This window comes from Pleurodeles waltl, chromosome 3_1, assembly GCF_031143425.1.
Source record: "Pleurodeles waltl isolate 20211129_DDA chromosome 3_1, aPleWal1.hap1.20221129, whole genome shotgun sequence".
NCBI lineage: Eukaryota > Metazoa > Chordata > Amphibia > Caudata > Salamandridae > Pleurodeles > Pleurodeles waltl.
In genome coordinates this window covers 274,454,191-274,477,150 of record NC_090440.1, presented here as the reverse complement: position 1 = coordinate 274,477,150, position 22,960 = coordinate 274,454,191, and the positions used below count along the sequence as shown (strand labels likewise).

Sequence of the window (22,960 nt, the reverse complement as noted above, 5' to 3'; positions counted from 1 at the left end):
TGTTGCATTTTTCTTGTGTTGTGTTTTTGCTTTATTAATGTTTTAAGTGCTGCCACTAAGTTAAGAATGACTGCTTTTTGTGCCAAGCTCCCACGGGGTTAAACATATGTTAATTTGGGGTTGGTTGTGACTTCAGCCTGACAGGAATTCTGGTTGCTGCTTGAGTATGGTTTCATCCCTTCCAATCAGTAACCCAACTGCCTACACTACCCACCTCAAGGAATATCAAAAGTTACTAAATTAACCTGACCTCATCCATCTGGTAGCTATGGCACAGAGCAGACATACTTAACTTACAGCAATGTGCAAAGTATTAATGCAGTACTTAAACAGCAACACTGTTGAAATGCAAAACAAACATCCTAAACCAAATTAGAAACAGAGTAAGAATAATAAAAAAAATGGCAAAATCCAATAAGGGGAACCAGAGATATGAATTTTTCAAGCTTTACATAAGAATAGCACAAGAAGCATAAAGTGACGATGATAGTCAATGGTCATGGTAGACCAGAACACAGGTGCAATTTCACGCTGACTGCAATTAAAAGTGGGTCGGACACACCAACCAGATTCGTACTGGTCAACAATTTTACTGACTGACTTTAGTCCTTTATGCTCCAATTACCACAGTACACTTCTAAAGTCCCTCGGGATCTCAGGGGAGGCTCATAGAGATTCACAGGGTGTCAGGCAAAAGCCAAACAACAGGGTCCAGTCCAGGTCCAACTGCCCCTGGTCAGCTTGGTAGTTGCAGGAAAGGGCCTCTTGTAGCTTGTTGTGTTCATGTAGCTCTAACAGGAAATACACCTTTGACCCTTGCAACATGACCCTTGCAGTCCACCTCTTTGTCCTGGGTAAAAAAAGAGAGGAAGTCCAGTCCTTCAGGACTCTTCTCAGTTCACAGACAGCAGGTTGAGTCCACTAGTCCACTTCTGATCCATTCAATCCTGATCCTTTCAAATGTGCCCCCAGTGCTACATGTAAAAGCTGACCTGACAAGCAGGATTTTATACTATAATGACAAAAAAGGATGCTCACGGACCCACCCTGCATGTTCTTTCAGGTTCAGGGGACATCTCTGCCCATTCAGGTCAACCTATTGTTTGGTCCTTGGAGACACTTTACACCTTTTTCACACCTATTCAAATCCTAATTACTGGTTGGCAGAAGTGGCAGAGCAAATACAAATTTAACCTCCAGGAACATCAGCCAGGAAACAGGTCACAAATCCAACTTCACCAATGAATTGGATTTTAGTAACTATTAAAAACTATTAAAAATAGTTATTTAATTATTTTCTCATTAGTCCCGTTTCAGAGATATTGTATTAGGATTTTCAACCTGATCTGCATCCTGGTTTTCTACATAGGATCGCTAGGCCTTCCACATTGAAAATAGCTTTTGGGTGCTAGCTACTCTGACATGTTAACCTTAAATTTCTAAATATCCTACATAAAAATACCACACATCCTACATTGTGGGCGACAAGGCCTACATAGGGAATACTTACTTAGATTTATAATGGTGGTTTTAACCAGTCAAATGTGGTTATTTTGGTAGTTATAATTTCATTGTATAAATTGTCAGTCAAGCTACAATGGTAAGCCGGAAAGCATGTTTCACTGTAGAGTATGACACAAGAGGACCAGCACTTTCAGGTTATGGGTACATCTTACACGATATGCTGCGAACACAAAGGTAAGTTAAATAAACCATTTAGGAACATGCCAATTTGACCCTGTTTGAAGGAGGAGGACATGCACTTTACCACTGCTTATCAAGGTTGAAGAGCAAGCCAGCAACAATGAAGGAACTGGAAAAACGTGAAAAATACAGGCAGATTTTCTACAGATACAACTAACAGCAGATTCCTCTAATTAAGAACAGAAATAATAGCAGTACCTCCAATTTGGGGGTGGGGGATGGTTGGGGGCCTGGGCAGAGGATTCTGAACAGAAAGCTTTGCAGGACTGAGTGGGCAAAATGGTCTTCATCAGGTGCATAAGAGCGTTTATCATACAGCTAGGTCTTGACAGGAGCCATCACTAAAGGCACACAAAAGTCCATACACCACATCAGCTTCCTGCAGTAATAGCACAGCTAGAATCCTGCCATGTTCAGGGAAGACCGTGTTCCTGGCACACTGAGCGTAATTATTCATCAGAAACCCAACAAATGTGGTAGCTGAGCTCTAGATCCATGTCAGAGGGTGCAGAAAAAAAGGGAATGTGGTTAGCATGTGGGGGTGCATCAGAGTATTGCTGAGAAAATTATCTGGCTCCAGTATGGCACCTTGTGATATTATTAAGATGAGGAATCTGTGGTTACAAATATCCATCAGAAACTAATATATAAACCCACAGAAGGCAGAACCAACTCATGAGTGCCAGGAAATATGATGACGTTTACCCTATCCTCAGATCTATGGGCTGTCTGCAAAGTGAAAGCTGCTTCATGATCAAAACAGCATGCATTGCCTATGCAGGGATACACTACAATTATAAATTCTTGGCACAAAAAATAACATTCAGGAAGGGGTGTGGGACTATATAGATTACACAAATCTCACTTGAAATCCTTTATAAGGTTCTGGTTCTTTGCAGCTCAAGCGTATAAGTTAGGACAAAAATATAAAGATGTATTTCAATTAGTACACAATGCAGAGAGACACCCTTTGAGGAGAGTCTAAGCACAAAAAGGGTAGAAGCAACAAATGGAAGAAATCCGTTGAAGAAGAACGGAAGCAAGAGCGGTAATTGCTAAGGAAGGACCAGCGCAGAGAATGGCGAGCCAAGTGTATACCACTCAGAATATGGCTAAAAGGAGTATATAAAGAACAATTCCAGACTGGAATTTAGACACCAAACCTTAGAAACCTATAAGGTCAGAAAGGAATATTGTGATAGAAAAAGAGAATAGAATTTCACACCTCTGAACCAACAATAAAGTAGCAATGCAAGGGGTAGCAGCCTGCAGTGAGATACCTGCCGTAGCTGACAACAGGTAACGAAGTAAATACATACATAAGGGGAGACAATCCTCCAAGACAGTCAAAAAGCCAGTCATTAAAAAGTAGGGGTCAACAACATGGTATAGGCGCACTATATTCCTTCCTTATGGAAGGAAGGGAATAAACGGCAAGATCCATTACATAAACCAATGGTTGTATACAATATAACCCTGCCACAGTGGACTAATAATTAGAAAGCATGTTCATGGAATAGGCGGGGTATGCCTGAAAGGAAAAAAGGGGGGTTCAAATCAAAGGCAAAGGAGGGAAATAACCCTCACTACTCAGTTGGACCATCCATGAGCCTGACCACAAAGTCACAGGGGACAGCCCCACACATTTACTGTGAGGCATTGCAACCATAACCACAACTTCACCATAAATTTCTATACACAAAAATAAAATATGGCAATAAAAGATATTGTCGTGCAGAAAAACAGAATAAGGGATTACCTTCACGACCACCCTAAAAAGGGAAGAAAGGTGAAAGTAGGAACCCCAAGAGGCAACAGCTGGTGGTCCTGAGAATAGAGAAAAGAGAACCAGAAAAGAAAAACTGAAATAAAAGTATTAACTTAATTGGCCAATGGAAATTCCATGGAAAATCGACAGAAAAAACCTCTTCCCTAATAAGAACGGAAAAAGGACACATGCAGAAATCCTAAAGACAATGTAAAACAAACTGCTCCAACAGGAGTACCAAAGAAGTTCCCCACAGGGTACAAAAAGCAGGCAGAGAGTAGCAAAAAGCTTACCCAATTGCTCCAAAGAGCAGTGTCTGAGCACAAATCTCCACAGAGATCACAGAGATTGTAGGAGACCCGCCTATAAACAGAACACAACAGAAATCACGCCATAGGCAGAAAGAAACTCATACCTGGTCTGAAATAACAACAAAAAAGAACCACCATGTGTGGAACGACATAGAAAAATGATCCGAAATGTCACTGGGGGTATAACAACCGCTGAACAGAAGTGGTCTGTGTAGGAAAGTACCCTCTTTTTGGAATGGTTACCCCCACTTCTTGCCTGCTATCAATGTGTTTTTGACCGTGTTTACTGGGATCATGCTAACCAGGACCCCATTGACTGTGCTCTCTCCCTCTAAATTTGGTTATTATGACTTAGCACACCCTACAACTGGCATACTGGTGCCCCCATGTAAGTCCCTAGTATATGGTACCTAGGTACCCAGGGTACTGGGGCACGAGAGGTTCCCCATGGGCTGCAGCATGTATTGTGCCACCCACGGGAGCCCATGCAAAATGTGTCTGCAGGCCTGCCATTGGAGTCTGCGTGAAAAGGTGCATGCACCCTTTCACTAAAGGTCACTGCACCAGGTCACTAAGTCACCCCTATGGTAGGCCTTCCTAGCCCAGAGGGCAGGGTGCAGGTATCTGTGTCTGAGGGCACCCCTGCATGAGCAGAGGTGTCCCTACAAATTCCAGCTCCATTTCCCTGGACTTCGTAAGTGCATCGAAGCTATTTTACCCGTGTACTCGGCACAGCTACATAATGGTAACTCTGAACCTGGGCATGTTTTGGTAACAAACATGTCGGAATCATACCCCCAATACTATTGCCAGTATTGGTTGTATGATTCCATGCACTCTTGGGGCTCCTTTGAGGACCCCCAGCATTGCTCCTACCAGTCTTCTGGGGTTTTCCGGGCAGCCCACGCTACTATCGCACCCCAGAGAGGTTCCTGCCCTCCTGCTGCTTGACCAGCTCAAGAAGAGGAAGGCAGAAAAAAGGATTTCCTTTGGCAGAGGGAGGCAACACCCACTTCCTTTGGAAATAGGTGTTACATGGCTCAGGAGCAGTAGCCTCCCCAAGCCACCGGTGTGCTTTGAGGGGCACATTTGGTGCCCTCTTTTCATAACCCAGTTTGCACCAGTCAAGGGACTCCGGTCCCTGCTCTGTCATGAAACTGGACAAAGGAAAGGGGAGTGACAACTCCCCTGCCCATCACCACCCAAGGGGTAGTGACCAGAGCTCCTCCAGGTGGCCACTTGATCTGCCATCTTAAATCCATGCCTGGGGGCATCTGAGTGGTCAGGTCAGGTCAGGCAGGTGACCTCACAGCCGCCTCCTGATAAGGTGATCACCCTGCTAGGTGACCAATCACACTTCCTGGGCTATTTAGGGTCTCCCTCCCGGGTGGGTCTTCAGATTCGACATGCAAGATTCCAGCAGGACTCCTATGCATCGTTTACTTCATCTTCGGCCACCGGGACTGCAACTGGGCCCTCCAGGAACTGACATCTGCAACTCCAGCGAGGACTACGCTCTGAAACATTGTTTCTCTGGCTCCTTCCAGCAACTGCAACATTTCCCTGGCTGTGCATCCTCTGAGGGTGACGAGTCTTAAGCCTGCACAAGAAGCAATCTCCAATGGATTGAAGGAGTCACTCCCCTGCATCCACAGGCACCAATGCAATGACAACTGGCTGCGTGGACCCTCCCTCCGCCGGAACTGCATTGATACTGCATCACAGGTGGATGCCTGGAGTGGTCCCCTTGGTCCTCTCTAAAAGCTGTCCAACTCGGGAGACAGTAAACCCTTGCCTCTCCTTGCAAAACAGTACTCCTGTGCACCGAGACTCTTGCAGCTACCAAGACTTGTTTGTTTCAACTCCAAGGGATCTTCAGATTCTGTGTATCCCTAGCCTCCAGCACTCTTCCCTGCAAATCATAGTCTCCTGCCTACTGCTCCAGCGGCGTGGGACTCCTCTCCAGGTGTGTTGAGTGGGCCTCACTCCGACTCCTGTGTCTGCTGCCTATGGATCACCTGTGGGGGCTGCCTCCTCTTCTTGTGACTCTCCCAGCTGGTGCGGGTCACCTCGGACGCCCCTACTTGGGTCGAGTCCCTTGGGCCCTGCTGGTCCGCTTCAGCATTGCAAAACCTTCTTCTCTGACTCTTGCATTTGCCAAGGCTTGCTTGTAGTTTTCGAGCACCACTCACTGCCTGCATCATGACCGCCGATGTGGGACATCACTTTTGGAACTCCTCTCCTGCTCCTGTGCTGCACTGCTGACTTTCTTCGTCCACCTGGTTCTGCATCCACAGAAGAGTGGGTAGTGGCTCCTGCCACAGCCAGACACTCCAACTCTAACTGGACTTGGTCCCCTTCTTTTGCAGGTCGTCTTCTGTCAGGATCCACCTTTGGTTTCTTCCAGTCTTGCCTGGGTCTTGCACAGTCCTTTTCCAAAGTTCTCCTCTGGGATTGGGGAAAAACCAGGAACTTACCTCTCCTCTCATGGTCGCTATTTGGAGGTGGAGGGGGTGCGTGCCTGGTACTTATCCTTTGGGGTTCCTAGTTCCCCCAGCTCCCCTCTACCAATTCTATTTCCTTGAGTGGGGGGACTGCCTTTTGTATTCCTCTTAATTAGTATATGGTTTGGTCTCCCCCTAGGTCCTTCACTATTTGCTATTGTTTTTCTTGTTTACTATTGCTTTCTATGCTAATCGCTGACTTCTAATGTGCACATAATAGTGTGTTTACTTACCTACTATTGTAGTATTGCCTATTCAGTATTTTTGTATTTGTGTTACTATAATAAAGTACCTTTATTTTTGTAACACTGTGTGGTTCCTTCATGTGTGTAAGTGCTTTGTGACTATAGAGGTATTGCATAAGCTTTGCATGTCTCCTAGATAAGTCTTGGCTGCTCATTCACAGCTACCTCTAGAGAGCCCTGGCTTCCTAGACACTGTCTACACCTTACTAATAGGGGATACCTGGACCTGGTATAAGGTGACACCATAGCTGCCCACCACAGACCAGGGCAGCTTCCTACAGCCTGCACCACCAGATGCAAGTAGTTGTTCCATAAAGCAAAATTGCCATGATGGAGGAGAACATGATAATAACAAATGAACCTGCAAGGAGCAGGAAGTTCTCACATTGGATTTTAACCGACAACAAAAACACACTCCAGAAAGAGCACTAGAAGAGAAAGAGGACCTGACATTAAGTCCCACCTTGAGCATCTCTGAAGTGGCGCAAAACTGAATCGGCATGCGCACTAAAAAGGGACTTGCCATCAAAAGGCAGATAAAGCAATGCATCACGTACGGCTTCTGAGAAATCAGAAGAATGTAGCCAAGCCCTTCGCGGTAGCACTACTGAGGAAGTCATAATCTGCCCAACAGAATCAGTAGTATCCATACCACAGCGAACACCAAGTTTTGTAGCCTGCTGACCATCCCGTATCAATGGCATAAGAGCAGTTCTAGTCTTATCAGGCAGTGAAAGCAAAATGCGCTCCACTGAGTCCCACTGAAGCGAGCAAGTATACAAGAGGTGTAAGTGGAACGCAAGGCCAAACTAGATGAGGCGAACATCCTCCTACCAGAAGCATCCAGCTGCCTGGCTTCTCGCTCTGGTGGAACAGGAGGAATCTGAGCAAGACTGTGTGCAGCCAAAGCAGTTTGCACCACAAAACTTTGAGTCGCTGGGTGCCTGCGAAGGCATGACAGATCCTCCGGTGTTGGCCTGTGTCTAACAGAGACAAAACACTCCTCAGGGGGGCCAGAAACTGGCTCGATCCAAACACCCAAGAGGGTCTCATAAAGAGTCTCACAATAAGGAAGGACCGACTCTACACAAGACTGGTCAGGATGTCATATGTCAAGTAACAGATCTGTGGACATCTGAACCATAGGAAGCTGTTAAGTGCAACACCTCCAAAACCCGTTTTAGCATATCTGCAAAGCAGAACTAGCCTCAGTAGCCAAACCAGAGGAGGAGAGGAGGCTAGATGCAGGTGAGGAATCAAGTCCACCCGCACTGGCAAAATCAAGCAAACAATCTGAGCGTGAAAATTGAATGGTGCCTGAATGAGGAGGCTGAGGATGCCCAGGTCCCTCCAATGAAGGAACAAGAGGTTGAGACTCAGTTAATGAAGGAACATCTGACTACAACGGCACCTTTCCTGGTGTCTGCCAACACCGAGAGGGAAAGACCTCCACCTCAGAGGAGGAGTCGTTGGACTCCAGAGAATCAAAATGCTGACGTGCACAGGTGCTGCTGAAGAAAAGGTTCCGGATCCAGTCTGATGCCTGGGTTAGAATTCTAAGATAAGGAATCTGCGGCTAGTTGTCTCTATCAGATATACACAATAATGCAAATACAATGACACACATTAATGAAAGTAAGCTGGGTCTATTATATGCAGCTCCCTTGTAAATGGTCCTACGAACACGCCTCCACACTTATCGACTTCCACTCCAAGGCCCCACCCGAAGCTCAAAATATTTTTTAACAGTACACTATGTACTGTACCAATACACTTCAGAAACTGTCCCTGCCGCATACCTCTACCAAAACACTAGGACACTGACTTCTTTCTTCAACTTCCTGTTCCTCTAGCAGTAAACACGGACACCCAGTTCTCACATCTACAGCAGTAGGCATTCTCTATTTCCCAAAGGTCTTGCCCAAGGCGAAGCAACTGAGAACACGTGGAAAACTCATAAGCCTCTTCGTGTGCGGATGTGTCCCCAGGCCATACGGGTAAACTTCTCTGATCATTACAAGCCTCTTTGGTGGACCCCCAGTTCATGGCAAACTATTTCACACATTTCTATCTCTCCCAGAAGTAGGGGTCATTGTTCTGTATGTCCACCTTCACCCTGAAATTCTCAATCTCAGTAACAAAGAACATCTAGTAAATCCACTACATGGTCATCAACACTCAGAGAATCAACTATCTTGGGGTCCCAAATCCACCATTGATATAGGCAAAATAGATATGCTTATGCTAATTCAGCTATCTACAGATGGCAATGTTGCTCTTTAATTTTTTTTACAAAAAGCTTTTCTTCAATATGTTTTAACACTACATAAAAACAAAGATGAGCAGTACAGTAATACAGAGCATGCACAATTTAGCTTGGAGTTGATCAGGGGGTGTTATCAGGGCCATACAATACATATGAAATTTCACAGCTGCCTAACATAGTCATCAGTACTGAGCTACGACAGCCTCCCCTAACTAATCTGTGACTTCTTCAGAGTACAGGATGTAATGCATATAGGTCCTTATAAATTACTGGGAACACTTCAGCCAGTAAATCTACGTGTATTGTCACCCTACTGACCTTGTTTATGACCGTAATGGTTGGGAGTAAGCGTACCTCTGTGGACATAAACCAACGGCTTGGGAATGAGCATGGGGTCACAAAAGCATGAGCATGCTCACAAGCCAAATAAATCTTTGTAGTAAAGGACTAAAATTTAACACACATACAGGTCATCAGACATACCAATTTCCACTGAGAAATGGTATTATCAAAGTCGTATTTTGCCATATATAGTTAAATAAATACGCATGACAGACAATTTCTATAGAACACGCAATTAACTCTAATGCTTGCCAACAAGAAATGATTAAAATAAAAATACATTTAAAAAACAATTGGTTTATGTGATGTGGATACTTCCTCCTAATGTGAGAATGAGGAGAATTCAATTAATAAGTAAGAAGTTTGGGCGGACAAACAAACAAAAGGGGAAAATTGACAAAATGAAATAGAAGAGGCAACTGACTTTCAAAATAAAACATTCAGGAATTGATTGATTTATTTGCTACTGTCCGTCGTGTGTGGGCACCACTCGTCTGAATCGAAAAAATTAGAATCCAAGCTAGATCTAAAATAAATATATATATATATATATATATATATATATATATATATATATATACACACACATACACACACCTTTTTTTTTATTTACATAAAAAAAAAAAAAATCAGATTATGATGCAGCGAGGATAGCACCAAACGGGCTTATCAGGGTGACCATATTAGTCTGGTGAGAGAAAAGGAGTGGACTGCAACAGCATTAGTACGAAGCATGACTGAGAAGAGATAGGAGAGTGACCAGCCATGCTGGTTAGGGAGGAGTGGCCTGAAGTCACAGATCAACTGCTCCCTCTCCCCCTCCTAAATAAGGACTTTCGGTTTAACACAATGGGCCGGGGCCGGTGGCAAACTCTTGAACAAAACATCTAAATATATAAACTATCCAATAAACAAACTAAACAGGTGAAATAGAAGTCTGTGAATGCAAATGTATTAATCGATAAATGCAAGCCCATCCCACTTGCACGGTGTCACCGTAAAAAAGCAAAAATGTACACCTTATATTAAATCTTTACATTCTGGTCAATAAAATCATGTAAGTCGCAGAACTGCAAAAACGTACATAGCTAATAGTGAAAGGACAAGTTATAAGTTAAAATAATCAAACTCTGTTCCAAAGGCAGAATACAGATTTTTTAATAAACTGAGGTCCTGAATGTAAATGATTAGAACAAACATAAGTTAGCAAATAATTCAGCCGGAGTAATTACAATGACTCACTGTGGAAATTCTAAGAAGGGCTGCTTCTTTAAGAAATGCAATTTTTACATCTCAGTGCTAGTATTAAACAAAAGAAAATGACGAAAAACAAACTCATTCTCTTTCACTTCCTGACATCTGGCTTTTCTCTATTGTGTGCAAAAGCCATCAGCATCTGGCGGCACAAGGCGACATAGCAACTTACCCTGTGTAGAGTCACTGTGTGTTGCTCCCATATAGCAGTTTCCTCCATTACAGTGCTCTAAGAAAAAAAACAAAATAATATTAATACTTTAATTAATTTCACTATGCGACTATGTGAGAACGTTTATCTAAAACAGTGGATTATAAAAGTCGTATTTTACACCAGTGACATCATTATGTTTAAGATCTCAGTAGCCAGCTGCTAAACAGTGAACACATCAAGCATTGTGGGAATTTTTCAATACAGGAAGCCTTGTTTGTTTTCCCTTAACAGAAGGGATTGAGGACCTGGGCTATTTTTGTAGGCCACGGAAACGGTGACTCGCCAGACTGAATTTCCGGAACTAACAAACATCCTCAAAAACCATATTTGTTGCCAAATCTACTAAACAGAAATTAAGTACTTTGCCTGTACCTGTGAACAAGCACTACGGAAAATGTCAAAAGATAACAAGAAATACTTTCAACGTTTTTCCAACAGGCATTCTTTAAATAAGACAACCGTTACCAATGTTTACATTTTGGGGTTTTATACCGAGGTCACGTTAATGGTGGAATGTTAATGGATCACTTTATCCTGTGTACCTTTCAAGCCCTAAATGTACCTTTGGGAATGCTTCTTTAACTGAACACGAGGCAAACGGCGAACTGCATGCCAACAGTGAAAAGTCGTTCGATAAAGGACCTCACCTTTGTTTAAAGTAACTATAGATTACGTTGTAAACCAATACAATACAGCGCCCATATTTTCAGGGCTCTGTTACCAGATCTGTTGTTTACAAAAAGCATCAAGTACTCAAGAGTGGGGGTTGGGTTATACCCTTGCTGATTACTGAGTAACTATTTTTCTATGTCAGTTGTCTGCACTTGATCTAATGACTTTCCTCCCTATTTTTGAGTTTGTCCTGCCCAGAAGCATTTCCGTCTCAGTGTTCTGATTTGATGATTTGTATCCTTCCACTGCATATGCGAGGGTGTTTTTTTTGTGTATTCAGAAGTCCAAAGAAGTGCACCTGTTTCTTTACTCTAGACTGCTATTTTACCCTCTACCTCGATCAAGGTATCCTCTTTTCACCTGCACCCCTCCACCCCTGCTCCCTTTCTCATGTTTTCATCCTGCTCCCCATGTGATTTTATTTATTATTTTTACGAGAACCTGGCAATTGCAAAGTGTTGTGGGGTCACTCACTTTGTGTTTTTTTGCACTTTGTGCTCACTTCACCTGTGGCCAGCCTTTTCATGGCAGTAAAACCAACATGAAAAGGCTGGAGGAGAACCAAGTCATAATCAGCAGGGTGGCACTGCATGGAGCACCGCCCTGGCTGATTCTGACCTATGCCACTGTCAGCCTGTTGGGATCATCAATCTTGGCGGAGACTGGCTACCCTTGCGGTCTGACAGTCAGGGTCGTAATGTGGCGGTCCTGACCACCACCGCGAGTCTGGAGGACTAGTGACTGCCAGACTCATAATGAGGGCCTAAGTCTTTCCCATGACCATTGTTCACTGGGCTAGAATGCATCTCTCACTAAGCCCAAAACTCAGCCGATTGAGAGTCACTGCCCACAGATAAAGCAGAAAGCAAGTGTTTCACAAATATTAGCGCTTATAAAGGAAAACAGGCAATTCAAATTAAATTAAAATCAGCATCCAACAGAGTAACAGGCATCTTCAAGGAGTCACAGAAAAATAGTCATAAACAAGCCAATCTTGCGATTAAAAAGCTGCTTTGACATTTGTAGTTATTACCACCTGAAGAGTCCTATTCGAGGAATAGCAGTGATAAATGCAGGAATTTATAGCAGAGATGCAAAACACAAAAATACATTGTGAAATAGGTCTGCAAGCTTAATATTTTGAAAGCCAGTGATCATACATGATTTCCACAATTTGCCTAAAGTGGATGTTTTAGGAGTATAGCCCCACTGAAATAATTTGCAATCTAAGACAGCCCCCTTCAGGAAAATTAAGCCATATGTAAATGAATATGGTTCCAGTCGTAGCACACACACGTTTAAAGATGATCGCAAATGCCTGTGTCCATGGGTAACCAAAGCCAAAGTACCTAAGCCAGAGCCACTACTACCAAGGTAAGTCACCTGGCATCAAATGCCTTTCAAACATCATGACACACACCATTCCCACCCTCACCCCAAGGCACTGCAAACATACTCACCATGCTTGAACATTTAGCACCAACAACCTCGTCCACATACCACCTGACATCAACACAAAACCTAGATACTCTTTTCATCACAGAAACCTGGTTCACACTCTCCTCCACACACATTCTTGACATGCTACTCCACTCTGGATATAACATCCAAAACAGACTACTCATAAAATTGGATGTCTTGCAATCATAAAAAAGTAAAAGTTGTACTGCATAATTTCAACATGGCCATAACCAAGTCTTTCAAGCTTTTATCCTGCCACTTTCCTTACGTAAGCCTGCAAACCAGTTTCCATCCATCTCATCTACAAACCACCTGGAACCCACAAGGACTTCACAGAAGAAGTTTGTGACTTCATCACCTCTACCTTCATCAAACACCACATCCCACTTTCTTTAGAGACTTCATTCTGCCTGCCAAATCCAGCAATAAAACTATGAAAGGAGCCCTCAGCTCTTTACTCAATGCCCTAAGAGATAAAAGACCACATCACAAACCCAACTCACTCCAAAGGAAACACGCTGGGCAACATTCTTTCTGCACCACCCCCGAATATCCACTGCCAGCCACCCTATAATCCAGTACGGATCATCACATGTTCCCTTGGCAATCACAAATGCCATGCCCTCACATGAAGGTTAGATAAAAGGAATACATTACTTTTAATTAATTCATGGACATCCATCCAGAACTCCAAGAAGAACTAATCAACCTAACGAGACACTTCCAACCTCAAAAGATGTCATCTGCCTTGTAAATTTCAAAGTGGTGCTGTATATACAGCACCACTTCGAAATGTACGGTTCTAAGTTCAACCAGTTAATAGTCTAGTACACCAAAGAACTTACCATTAACAAGTGCACCATACACAGACATACAAAAACAAGAGAAGAAATGGGTAATATCAAAATGTCAAGAGGACCTTACCCTTCTAACAGCACACTACTCATACCACCACAGCTAAATGCACCTATTATAAGACCATTATCAGACAAGCAATCAACAAAAGCAAACCCCTTTTAAGGTCAACAGTCTGCCAACCTAATCCCAGACTATGCCAGTCCACCATCAGCCCACATGCCTCTACAACATTCTGAACTCACTCAAAACTACCTCCTACAAAGATGAAATGACCAAGGAAAAGTCCTTCCTCCTCTTCTTCATATTGGCAGTGCACCACTAACCCAGAGCACCTTCCCGAGCAGCTGTTGCAAAGATCCTTCCCCAGCTGAAAAAGTCTACAGTAGACTCAGCAATCTTTTCAACTTGCTCTACATTTGTTGGAAAAATAATTGAGAAGGAATTAAATAACTGAGAAGGCATCAATCAACTGGGGCTCAAACCACAGTGCAATATTGAAACAGATAGTACTGCCTCAGCAACAATAAGCCTTGACTCCTGGTCTTGCTTAACCTCTCCAAAGCCTTCAAGACCTTCGACTAACAGTAATCGACACCCTGAAAACGTGTGGGGTTCAATGGCACAATTGTACAATGGTTCACATTCTGTCTCATCAACCAAAAGCAACTTGTTTAGATAGGAACTACCAGATTCCAGACTCTTGCGTCACCCGTGGAATCCCCCAAGGCTCCACCCTGTCACCCCTGCCCCGAAATCTGAACACAATTCTTTCCCACATCAGAGAAGCATCAGCCCTACTACAATTCAGGAAGAAAACTGAAAACTCACTTCTTCAAGCAAACATCCTTGGGATAGGCTGACTTCTCACTCCTTCCACTAGCTTGCCCTCCTTTCTTTCACCTCTTCCCAGGAATTTCCATTGGGGCTTGCAATGTTCAATGTTCTGTTGCTAGCCAACTAGGTTCTCACTTTAAAAATATCAAAACATGCATACAACAATCCTTTGACCAATCTATACAAGCTGAATCAAACCTCCACCACACAGACGGATCTGTTTTTTTAGGTTTATGAAAAATTGCAACTTGCTTAGGGGCACGTGCAAATAAGACTTCTGACACAAAAGTGAAAAAGAAATATAAAATCTTAAGAAATGTAAGAATGCTGGAATTTTTTGTCTAATGCAACTTGTGTGGTGGCACATGGAAATAAGACACTTCTGAACAAGAGAAAAGCTACAAACAACAAAAGGTGAAGAAGAAATCTAAATTCTTAAGGACCATTAAATAATTTACAGACTGCTTAGTTAGGAGTACAAACTTGTTAAAGTCAATAAGCATTAGAACCCTTTCCAGTACATATAGTCAGCCTGGCTTTAAGATACCCTTTAGTTACTTTGTCCTACTACTGAACATATGTCACTGCCTCCCCTCGCCTTTAGTCGAAGACGATTCTGGACACAGACAATGTTAAGACAACATAATGCACACCAGTGTGTATTTATGTTCCTGTACTTAATAATCCGAGGATCCAAAGAGAAATATAACTGAAAATACAACTAAGCAGTTCTACAGCCACTTATAGGAATTTATGTGAAATAATGGTATTAGTATGCTTCTCAAACCAAGGAGCAAAACAACAGTATGTCGCCCTCCTTCTGAAACACCAAATGGTCAGCATCAAACCTTAAGGCCACACTGAAGAGGCTCATGCTATCCTAGTGCAGGCATTACAACCTTACTAACACAGGCAGCTCCTTGCCACAAAGCATCCAGGACCCTCCTGCAGTGAGGTTATCCTCCTTCACATAAAATGCTGGACTGCTCAGCAGACTTAGGAAATAATACGGAGCTGGACTGGTCTATATGGCACAAGAACACATGGATCCAGATTTCCACCATCCCAAACTTCCTTCCGCTTTCATCCCCTGGAGATTGCCATTTATTCCAATAAGTACATTTTAACCAATAAAACACAAAACCAAATTAATTCTTGGTATGAATGTTGACAGCTATGCTGAAAGTAAAAATGGCCACTCACTAGCCCATTATGGGTGTTATTGTTTTCTAAATTTGGAAATCATGCTTCTCGTTTGCTCTGCCCTCTGAGCGGTTTCATAGCAGAGACTATCAAAAATATACGTAAAAGAGGGTATTTCAAGATCCTTATGTACAAAAGCTATTTCAAAATTTTAATTTAAGAAATCAGCCTTTCTTTCCTTTCTGTTTGCCATGATGAAGAAATCAACATTGATTTCACTCTCCAAGTAATCAGCCCTCAGTTGCAATTTCCTCTGGCCTGAAGGAAGGAGTAAATTATCCACAATTCTAGCAAACCAAGACATTTAAGATCACATTAGATTTTAAAGCTTCTGGCTTAACAATGAAATGAATTCAATTGTGCTTTTTCATTCTGCAATATATAAGATCATGAGTGGCAACTGCTACTTTTCAACTACTGCTGCCAGATAAATTCTTTGCAACAGAACCTGCCAGAATGTTTGTATATATTATCCTTATAATCTGGTTAAGTGTCTTACCTTACTAAATGAGGGCCTCATTTTTGCCAACTGTCATGTCAAACCTATCTTGTCTTTACAGCTCCACTGGACTAGAGATCTTTATTCTTCTAGGTCCCTTGTTATCAGAGTTAATCATTTTTGCCTGTCCACTGTTCCCACTTTTAAAGCTGTCTTCCTTCCTTATACATGGTGATTTTGGAGTGTTTTGGATTCCCAGTTTCTTTTCAGCACTTGCTTTCTCTCCACGTGCCTTTCAGTTTAGCTAGCAAGGGCCAGAGGCACATTTTTTTTGTGGTTAAAAAAAGGAGAGGAATCCAGTCTTCCTCCTTGCTGCCACAAAATAATTCAGGTTGTATGGTCCGGTGTCCTGATTGTATGCCAACATTTCAAAAGTAAATAAGTACGCTCTCAGTGATGGTAGCAGCTTTGTCATAGATTCCAATGATTTATGTTTTAGGTTAAGTAGTCCGATTCTCAAACATCTTATCCATAGTTCAAACTTAAAGATCGCCTCAAGGAGGAGCTAGCATCCCAAAGACACTGGGAAAAACTTTGGCATGGATACCTTATAAGGAAAAACGTTATTAAGGTGTAATTGCAAAGTACCCAAAATACTAACAAAAGGGCCTAGCATTCTAGGGGGCAAAAATGCTCATAATTACAATAATGTTATGATAGTGTTAAGCAGATGGAGGAACCTTAATTTACAAAAAATTTAAAGAAAAATATAAAATGCAGCTATGCACTGAATAAAACTAGTAGTTTTGTTTACTATAATTCCTTCTGTAAATGGAATAGAAACAAAATGCAGATGGGCAGCTGACATTTTAACAATATATGACCTATACTCTTCAGCCGATAGCTGCGACACTGAAGGTCATTATTCTGTGCAAGATTAAGCCTGCATGCCAATACACTGCTGCAGTAGCAAGATAAACAAATACTCCATCAGTTTCATTTTCACAAAGAAGATAACTATCTTCTTTATTTCATGATTTACAGGCTACAGAAGTAATGGAGAATTAACAATCGACCATAATGTGGCTACCATCAAATGAACATATTTCTATTAATACATACAAATAAATATCCTTCTGTGATTGAACGCCCCACTAACCCACCCTCACAGGTTATAAATTAAAGTGAAATAAAAGTATGCATTTTAAACTGCCATGTTCGGTTTCTATAAAAAATAAAAAAAATCCTAACTTTCCCTCAACTGACAAATACTGCGAAGACATCTCGATATAAAGTAACTAAATCTAGGAAGTGCCATGCATCCAACAGAACAACTGACACAAAACAGTAGAGGTTTCATACAGCAGGACTTTATAAAGGTAGAGAAAAACGTCATTCAACAATTAGTAACACAAAGATTTATTTCATTCAGGGTCCATCCCACCACGTGTGAAACAACTTTCCAAGAATTCAATTGACTGATTCTTGATTATTGCATTTTTCATGTTTGTTGTTCCACTTATCTAGGCATCCTTTACAATTTGAATTCTAGTTTGACAGTTTATATGCCTGAACCAATGTTTGAAAATACTGAGGGCCTCATTCTGACCCTGGCGGACGGCGGAGGCCCGTCCGCCAGGGTACCGCCGCTGAATGACTGCACCGCGGTCAAAAGACCGCGGCGGCCATTCAGACATTTCCTCTGGGCCGGCGGGCGCTCTCCAAAAGAGCGCCCGCCGGCCCAGAGGAAATGCCCCTGCAACGAGGACGCCGGCTCAGAATTGAGCCGGCGTAGTTGCAGGGGTGCGACGGGTGCAGTTGCACCCGTCGCGTATTTCAGTGTCTGCTTAGCAGACACTGAAATACTTTTCGGGGCCCTCTTACGGGGGCCCCTGCCGTGCCCATGCCATTGGCATGGGCACGGCAGGGGCCCCGCGGCACCCCCTACCGCCATCCTGTTCCTGGCGGGCGAACCGCCAGGAACAGGATGGCGGTAGGGGGTGTCAGAATCCCCCATGGCGGCGCAGCAAGCTGCGCCGCCATGGGGGATTCTAAGGGCAGCGGTAAACCGGCGGGAGACCGCCGGTTTGCCTCTTCTGACCGCGGCCGAACCGCCGCGGTCAGAATGCCCTGCGGGGCACCGCCGGCCTGTCGGCGGTGCTCCCGCCGACCCTGGCCCCGGCGGTCTTAGACCGCCGGGGTCAGAATGACTCCCTGAGTGTCTTTGACAAGACCCAGAGTTGTATTCTTTCTCACCCTAGGCTATGGCTATTTGGTAGATCACTACGACTCCTACAAAAGTACTTACTTTGCAGAGTATAAGGAACAATTTTACATCTTGAAAGTACAGCGAATCACCACACATTAATTTGTCTCACAGATGTACTGAATATATAAAAAGTGGTCGATTTTCATTTTTTTTTTTCAATAAAGCAGGCTTTTTATTTTAAACGCTTTAGTTAGAACTCAAAATACAAGCTAGATCTATTGGCATTTCAAATTACTTAATAGTTAAATTGATAGATATGGATGTATATGTAACACAAATTAGTAATAAAACATTCAACTTTTAATCATTCTTTAGCCATGATACAAAATGCATCTATAATTAGTGACCCTGATAAATTCGTATGGGGCAGATTGAATGATTGTTCACCCTGGTAAAATGAAATATTATAACTTGATGCAGGGATCAGTGTATCATGCAGAGGTGGTGCAACACCGCAGAACAAATATATAAAACATTACATTTTCTGTCTTGATAGGAGTTAAAGTACTTAATATTTTGATTTTATGGATGAGGAACATGACTTAAGGAAATCAGCTTGACAAATGTGCTTAAAGATTCCAACGCTTCTCTCGACATGAGTGTGACAATCAATTTAAACTATTTTCCCTCTCATTCCTTAAAATGAACGTAGTTAACGTGTACATTTGCGTACTCAATAAGCCGATTTTATTTGTGGCCCTTCAAAAAAAAAAATCTCACCAGAAAAAGCAAATATTTATCCGTTTACGGGTTTAACTAGTTATTTGCTCACACAGCATCATAAGTTTGATCTGCTGATTTATGACTAATACGATTTTACGGAACGGGTCAACAGATGCATTCCCGAGTTACGCTGCTGCCTGAATGAGTCCTCCCCAGTGCCTAATGCTCATGAACAAAGCACTGCGAGTACATTTTCCAGTAATGATGCCTTGCCCTCATGAAGTCTTGAACCAGCAATGTCATCGACATATGTTGATTTACAAGAGTAGAGTGGGTTCCAGTATTTTTGTTGCTGTATTTTGAGTGCTTACATGAACTAACACCACAGGGCTAAGGATTTAGCACAGTGGCTGAACTGCCTTTTCTCCAGCCAGACTGAATTGATGCAATGATGAGCATGTGTAGGTCCATCACATGGCAATTTTAGACATTTTTCCAACTGCTCTTGACCCATCATTTTGCATGAGCCCTGAATTCAAACCCTAAATTAATTAGGATGCAAAGCAGATTGCTGTTTGCTGACATAATTATCCAAAACTCTCACTCAGTATAACATATTTATTTGTTAACCTGCTTGTGCGGCATGAATGACTTGAGACACACACGCTACAGACTTATAATCAGTGCTGTACCTTCCTCTCCAGGGTCCCTAAAATAAATTACATTCACACTACAGGTGCACTGTCCTGCGTTGTATTCTCTTTCAATATACTCCTTCTTCTGAACTCCACCTCAGTCTGCCCATCACTTCCATCGCTCCCAACTTCATTCTCACTGCAACCATTTTTTTTTTAACTGATTCAGTTTAAAGTTGCAATGAGGTAAGTCATTCAATTAAACGGCAACCTGTAAAAACCTACCCTACCTAATCTTGCTGCTTGCCAAACCGAAAGACAGGCAACTATATCATTATTTATAGATTACTTTCACGGACTTCAGTTTCCATCCACTTGGTCCTAGAAATTATTATTATTATTTTTAAATTAAGTGAATTCAAAGGACCGCAACTTAGAAAGCATGTATCGTTATAGTATACTAATTGTACCTTAAGAACTCCCTTGATCTTCCAACGCAGCAAGCAGTGTATTACTCTCAAAACAATCTTAGATGCTTCTATTTTTATCAGCAATTAACTAAACAATATAGGTTTTCTATTTTCGAAGCATCTCTCTGAAGGATAGCATGCCAACACCATAGCAACTAAGTTCCTTAAACAAGTATTGCACAAGGAATTTATTCTATCGTTGTCATTGCTCGAATGTGGATATACCTTAAAGAAATGAAATTCAAGAGGTGTTTAGCAAAACAGGAACAGTTGGTTTAATTAAACTCAGCGGCCCGGAGAGTGCAATACAGAGTCAGGGTCTGATGACTGTCTCTCAAAGTTACAGAGTTCTGAGCATTATGCAATTCTTGAAGAGTTATAAAACAATTCTATACATTCTCTGCAGAAAGGAATCCATGCCTAGTAACGGAGTCGTAAATCTGATCGGCTGATAAAGTGCTTAGTTGGGTCTTGACCTTGCGTGGACAAAATGCGGGCCAATAGGTAACATGTCCAGATGTCCGGCATGAAGAACACATGATCACTGAGTGTTGTGCATGTGTTGTATTTTGATTGGCAGAGTGTTTCTCACTTCCTGTGGCATCTAAATTTATGGTGTTTTGGAACGCGTGCCCCTCCAGCCAAATGTGTTTTCTTGGGGTGCAATCACTTACGACTATTGTGGTATTGCTGCCTATCTGAGGGATTGATCTGGGTTTTTCCTATGCAAGCGTTTGTCTACAGGCTATGTGTCACCCCACGTGATCTGTCAATCGGTTGCTTCAGGCCTAGGTCGCATGGCTTGCCTGACCACGTATTTCTGTCTCAGGGTTGATGAGGTGGTCACATTGGGTGAAATTGTCAATTGTAATGAGAGTTTGTTATCATCATACACATAACATAGCGTACATTTACATCATTATCATCTCTATCAACACTGTCATCAACCACATACAACTGCATTAATAAAATAAGCATTTACAATGTAATAGGCCTCGTATTTGCAAGAGTTAGAGCTATTGGCATTGTAAATGACAAGTGTTTAGCTATTCAGATGGCTGCTTTATTGTTATTAGTAGCAAATTGTTGCATGCTCTTTGTATGGTCAAAACAGTGTTTCCACTGCCGTCGCAAGAGCTCTCTCACCTTGTCCCTGGGAGGCAGCAGGTCGCGCATGAGGGTCCCATTGCAGACAGTACGCCAGTCAACTTTTCCTGTGAGTGAGTGCCTCAACAGTCATCACATGGGACAAAAGGGCTCACAGTCACATGCTGAAGAATCACAACCACTAACCACAGAGGAACTCCCAGCCCACAAGAAGGATAAACAAACCAGCACATTAACCGAGAATATGGACTTGCAGGGTCAGAAAACTATGTCAGCTGCCCAGTGTGACGTAGTAAACGTCATGGTCATCTTGGAACGGGGATGGTTGAATAACCTTTAAATTGGATGCCATTTATCAAGCGCTGCAAAACATGAACACTGATTGGAAGTGCTTACGGCGGCCGTGAAGTGGGCGCTGTGCTATAGCTGCAAGTTACAGCGTGCTGGGTGCCCTGTTAAGCATACAAATAAGCCATTTTAGGCAGCCTGCTCTGTTTGCACTTGCGGATGAAAAGCAAAGTAAACAAAACACGAGCACTGATGGGAAGTGCTCACGGCGGCTGGGAAGTGCTCATGGCGGTTGGGAAGTGCTCATGGTTGCTGGGAAGTGCTTGCAGTGGCCGTGAAGTGGGCTCTGCGCTGTAGCTGTAAGATAAAGTGCAGCGGGCACCACGCTGAGCATGAAAAGCAATGAATACAAAACTAGGAGGTGGGAGGGAGGAATGCTATTTTGAAATGGGATGCTATTTTAAAATGTAAGCAGCTACTGTGTAGAAGCTGAACACAGGCAAACACTAAGAAGAGTAGGAACCAAAGCAAAAATGTGTCCCCCAAAAAAACAGATAAACAGGACAAAGTGTAAATATACAGTAGTTAGTCCCTACTCTGAAAGAGAAAAAGGAGGGACAAAGAGGCAGAACTGACCACTAGCGAGCAAGTAAAGGACGCTGCAATCAACAAATCAAAGCGCTTTAAGCCCACAGTATAAGTATACTTAACTATATACCAGGACAAACACTTACACTCGACCTAAAAAAGTAAAGAACTGCTAACAAGAAGCAGTATCAACACATAAGAATTACTTAGAACACATTTTAGATTAAAAGAATTATAGCAGAAGAAAGGTATTTCAGAATTCTCAATTAACTTAGATACACGGGAACAAATGCAATATCCTTGTGCACAAACCAGGAATGTGGGAATTGCACTCCGGCTGGTCTGCTAAACTGATGCATTTGTGATCAGACTCATCCCTGAAGGAGAAATGGTCGAAGAAGAGTTGTCTACACTGTAAAAAGCCCTTTTGCGCTCACAAGCCCTGTTGTTGAGAATCACAGGGTCTGCAAGCACAAACAGGCTTTGAAAAAAAAGGCCTTAAGATTGACAAGTCAGATAATGACCCAAACAGTCTATTGTTTGCAATATATTTTAAGGTCTCTTGTGAAGAGAACTGCACAAAAATGACTAGCATGGATAGTGATGGTTCTCCTTTTGGGTCAATCGTCAATGATAAGTCATACCCTGCAAATTTGTGCTAGACAAGTGCCAAATAACAAGGGTACTATCTCCCAACTGCCTCCAATATTTTTATTTCATACTTGTCATTAATCTAAGAACATCCTTTGCATCCAGACCTTACGTTTGAATGCCGGTACAATCTGCAAACAAGTACCCAGCATTCAAATTAATTTAAGTCTATGACGGTTTATGGTCTGTATGAAAGTTTTCAAAACATCTGTAT

At 42.5% G+C, this 22,960-nt stretch overlaps 1 protein-coding gene across 8 annotated transcripts in view; it reads right to left on the bottom strand.

The window, feature by feature from the left end:
* The window catches only part of TJP1 (tight junction protein 1), a 478,449-nt gene that overhangs the window by 343,388 nt on the left and 112,101 nt on the right, over positions 1-22,960 (bottom strand). For all 8 annotated transcript variants that reach the window (XM_069222373.1, XM_069222377.1, XM_069222378.1 and 5 more), the window contains exon 2: positions 10,567-10,623. In XM_069222373.1, coding sequence (XP_069078474.1) covers positions 10,567-10,614 — 48 coding nt within the window. In that variant the 5' untranslated portion in view covers positions 10,615-10,623. The remainder of the gene's footprint in view (positions 1-10,566; positions 10,624-22,960) is intronic.